The sequence below is a fragment of the Macrobrachium nipponense genome, chromosome 10 (genome assembly GCF_015104395.2).
Source record: "Macrobrachium nipponense isolate FS-2020 chromosome 10, ASM1510439v2, whole genome shotgun sequence".
In the NCBI taxonomy this organism is placed as follows: Eukaryota; Metazoa; Arthropoda; class Malacostraca; order Decapoda; family Palaemonidae; genus Macrobrachium; species Macrobrachium nipponense.
In genome coordinates this window covers 19,862,473-19,866,014 of record NC_087204.1, presented here as the reverse complement: position 1 = coordinate 19,866,014, position 3,542 = coordinate 19,862,473, and the positions used below count along the sequence as shown (strand labels likewise).

Genomic DNA, 3,542 nt, shown 5'->3' with positions numbered 1-3,542 from the left:
GTGCCTAGTGCTCCTATGATTATGGGTACAATTTCCACTGGCATATCACATATCCTTCTTATTTCTATTTTCAGGTCTTGATACTTATCAATTTTCTTTCTTTCTTTCTTTCTTTCTTTCTCATCTGGTATTATTATTATTAATATTTAGAAATCAAGACCACAATAATTTTTAGACATACGAAAGCCCGGATAAAGGAGAAATATGTGGGTATTGATTTCTTAAGCAGTCATCTATACTGGAAAAAATAAAGCTATGGATAGAAGGCAGAGAGGGTCATCAATGGAGAAAATCCTTTGGGGATCATAGCATCCTTTTTCTATGCATTTTGTTAAATAGGCGAGCCATTTCTATTGCTGAAGAAAGTACTACTTTATCTTATATGCTACCTTCTTGATGATAAATAACTTGTGCTTGCATAAACATAAGAACATTGATATCCAAAAGTGACCAATTTTCCTTTTATTCTTGTTTCCTAAAACCCAGGGATCCACAAGATGGCCTGGAGAACTACAGCAAAACCGGTATTCTGAAATGAGAACCACTTCAGCCCCGCCATCCTATTGGTTACTACAATCTAGCTATTAATCCAAGAATGATGCTTAGACCTTCCAGAGAAAGAGTGCCTTAAAAATTTTACTTTCCTTCATTTTAATGTCTGTGAGTGCAGTTCACCAAAATCTTAACTCTAATATTCTGTTGTAAAATTTATTAGTGTCACTGAGCTATTCTATTCATGCACATGGTATTGAATATCACCTTGTACTGAAAATCTTTATAAAAAGAATTGTTTACGGCAAATACGTTTGCTTTAATTACGAGTAATGTATAAGGGAATTAAAGGAGGCGATTTCTTTCACAGGAAGAAAACTCAAGTCTCAAGGAATCCTTACATAAGAATATCGACTAATCTATAAATTGTTAGAGATGGTAGTGCGTTATTTTGAAATGGATTCTTCTTGTTGCTGTTGGCAGAATACGATAATATAAACAACCATAAAGACAGATCTCTTAAGGCGACAGATCACAATGCTCGTTGGATCGGCATTCACCCATAATGGTTTGTTTGTTGACATCTGGCAGAATCTGACTCGCGCGAAAGCCATGCCGTAAATCTGGATTTGGCACTATATTCCTCCAGAAGTTTAGTTCCTGTGAATAAAACAATTTTTTATTCTTCTTACTGATCCTCGAATTTATTCCTAAACTCATTCACTTTCTGTAGAAACAAAATTATCTTTCTTGTTTTCTTTACACAGGAGACAAAATCATCACAAGGATTCAACATATGATGATTGATGAAGTTGTTTAAAAAGACATCAGTATAATGAGGAAACATATATTTATTTACCATCAATTTCTAAAATTGCATAACTTACCTTCACATTAAAGGGCCTATGTACCATGGAGGGTTCAACAGCTATCTCGTAGTAGCCAACAGGCTGGTGAGGTACAACAGGTTCCCATTTTGGAATGTCCCCCAAATAAAATCGACCCAAGTCTTCTTGAGGATTTCTGGGGGAAAAAACTTCTCATGAATAACGGGTGTAAAAAAGATATTTCAATTTATGTATGCCGCTGGCAGTTAAGAGTCAAGAGCATTTCTTATTTTCATATGTCAAGGAGTGCGAAGATTTTGAAGTCTTGATTTTGTTGGCGTACGGTCTTTTCCCACAAAAGAAGATGGTCCAAAAGTAAATAAAGCCAATATAACTCCACTAACCAAACATTCTAAATCTGATGAAACTTCTATGTCTGTTATAATGACCATTCTTACTACTTCTACCAACTTGTACTTCTTACTACTTCTAATCACACAGCATTCAATACAGACTTATTTACAGTTCACTTACCTAAGTAGATTGATTGTAGAATTTTCATTTCTGGTTGGAAATGAGTTTAACAAACCCTCAAAAGTTCCTATCTATATTTTTAAATTTGAATATTGTATTACCCTACACAATAAATTTAGTTGCACTGTGGTTATTATTATTATTATTCATAATGTGTATATATTTACATGCAGCATGAAAAAAGTCCAATACCTTACTTAACAAGTAAGCTTTCACAAAGCATAACTTTCCACATGTGAAAGCAGAGAGGGAGACATATGCAGATTTAAGACTACAAGATTGAAAAATAAAAGGGCCCAAAACTCACCCAGTGATGATGAAATTGGCCCACATCTGGAGAATCATCTGGCCCACCCTCTGATCTCTGCTGGACTCTTCCTTGAGGACGTAAGGAAAATCAAAGAGGTAAAGGAGGTCATCACCATGGGACACAAATGTGTCAAGAGCCGATGTCTTGATTCCCATCTTCTTCAGTTTCTTATATAGGGATCCTGACCATGTTGGAGTGTTGGGGTCATGGTGAGTCATGACAGAACTGTCGAAAGCGAGAACGAGACAGAATCAGTTAACTTCCCATTCATGATTCGTTTATTGCTGCGGGCGATGGAAGAGATCACTTCATAATGCATAAGAGAATTTATTTTACTCTTTTACTGGGAAGATTTCTCTAACTGAGTCAGCTGTTGTCTTAACTTATATATTTGCACACATCTACATACACACTCGTACACATATATTTTTATATATAAATACAAATATATCTGATCTGCTGGTATAGTGTTTACTGTCGTGGTATACCACTTAGATGATCACGTGTCCGCCCAGGGTGACAAAAAATCACTAGCCCTGTATCATGATCAGTTATTGCTGCAGTGTGGGGTCTGTGGTGGGAGGTTGAAACCAACATTCTTTGGAAGCTTGAATTTCAAGTAAATGCATTGCAGATATATATATATATATATATATATATATATATATATATATATATATATATATATATATATATATATATATATACACACACACAGTGTGCCCCCGTATTCGCGGGGGATGCGTACCAGACCCGCCGCGAATAGTTAGAATCCGCGAATGTTTGGAACCCCCCTCTAAAAATGCTCATAAACTCTTATCCTGAACATGCAAACACCAAAGTATCCCTAAAAAGACCATCCTTCATCAAATATACATAAAATATCCTATTATGGTTCATATTAATCTTTGAAATATTATTAATACTGTTTTAAAGTAAATCTTACATTTTATGGTTATACATAAATACATACTATATACGTACTGCATGACTTAGTTACGTATGTGAAAATAATTCAGTCCCCTCCATAAGTATTCAGTCATGCACGTTTTCTTTCATACTGTTACTATTTGAGACATTCATTTTCTTTTTACAAGGGAAACAATTGTATGTGAAATCACAAATACCAAATGTCTACTTAAAGTATTATCCTACATCAAATATATCATTGAATTGGTATTATTAATATCATTTTAAAGTCATCTTAAACATTTTACCTTTAGAAATATATAAACAGCCAATAGCAGAGAGAGAGAGAGAGAGAGAGAGAGAGAGAGAGAGAGAGAGAGAGAGAGAGAGAGAGAGAGAGAGAGAGAGAATAACTCCTTACGATTTCAATAGATTGAAATGAACGTCTGTAGGCAACTTTTTTCCCCTCC

General features: G+C 34.9%; 1 protein-coding gene across 1 annotated transcript in view; it reads right to left on the bottom strand.

Moving 5' to 3' along the window:
- Positions 1-447: 447 nt before the first annotated feature.
- Positions 448-3,542, bottom strand: part of LOC135223450 (esterase E4-like) — a 22,204-nt gene continuing 19,109 nt past the window's right edge. Inside the window, exons 11-13 of the mRNA XM_064261852.1 lie at positions 2,161-2,388; positions 1,380-1,515; positions 448-1,152 (exon numbers count right to left, since the gene is read on the bottom strand). Of these exons, the coding sequence (XP_064117922.1) occupies positions 1,012-1,152; positions 1,380-1,515; positions 2,161-2,388 (505 nt within the window). The 3' untranslated portion in view covers positions 448-1,011. The remainder of the gene's footprint in view (positions 1,153-1,379; positions 1,516-2,160; positions 2,389-3,542) is intronic.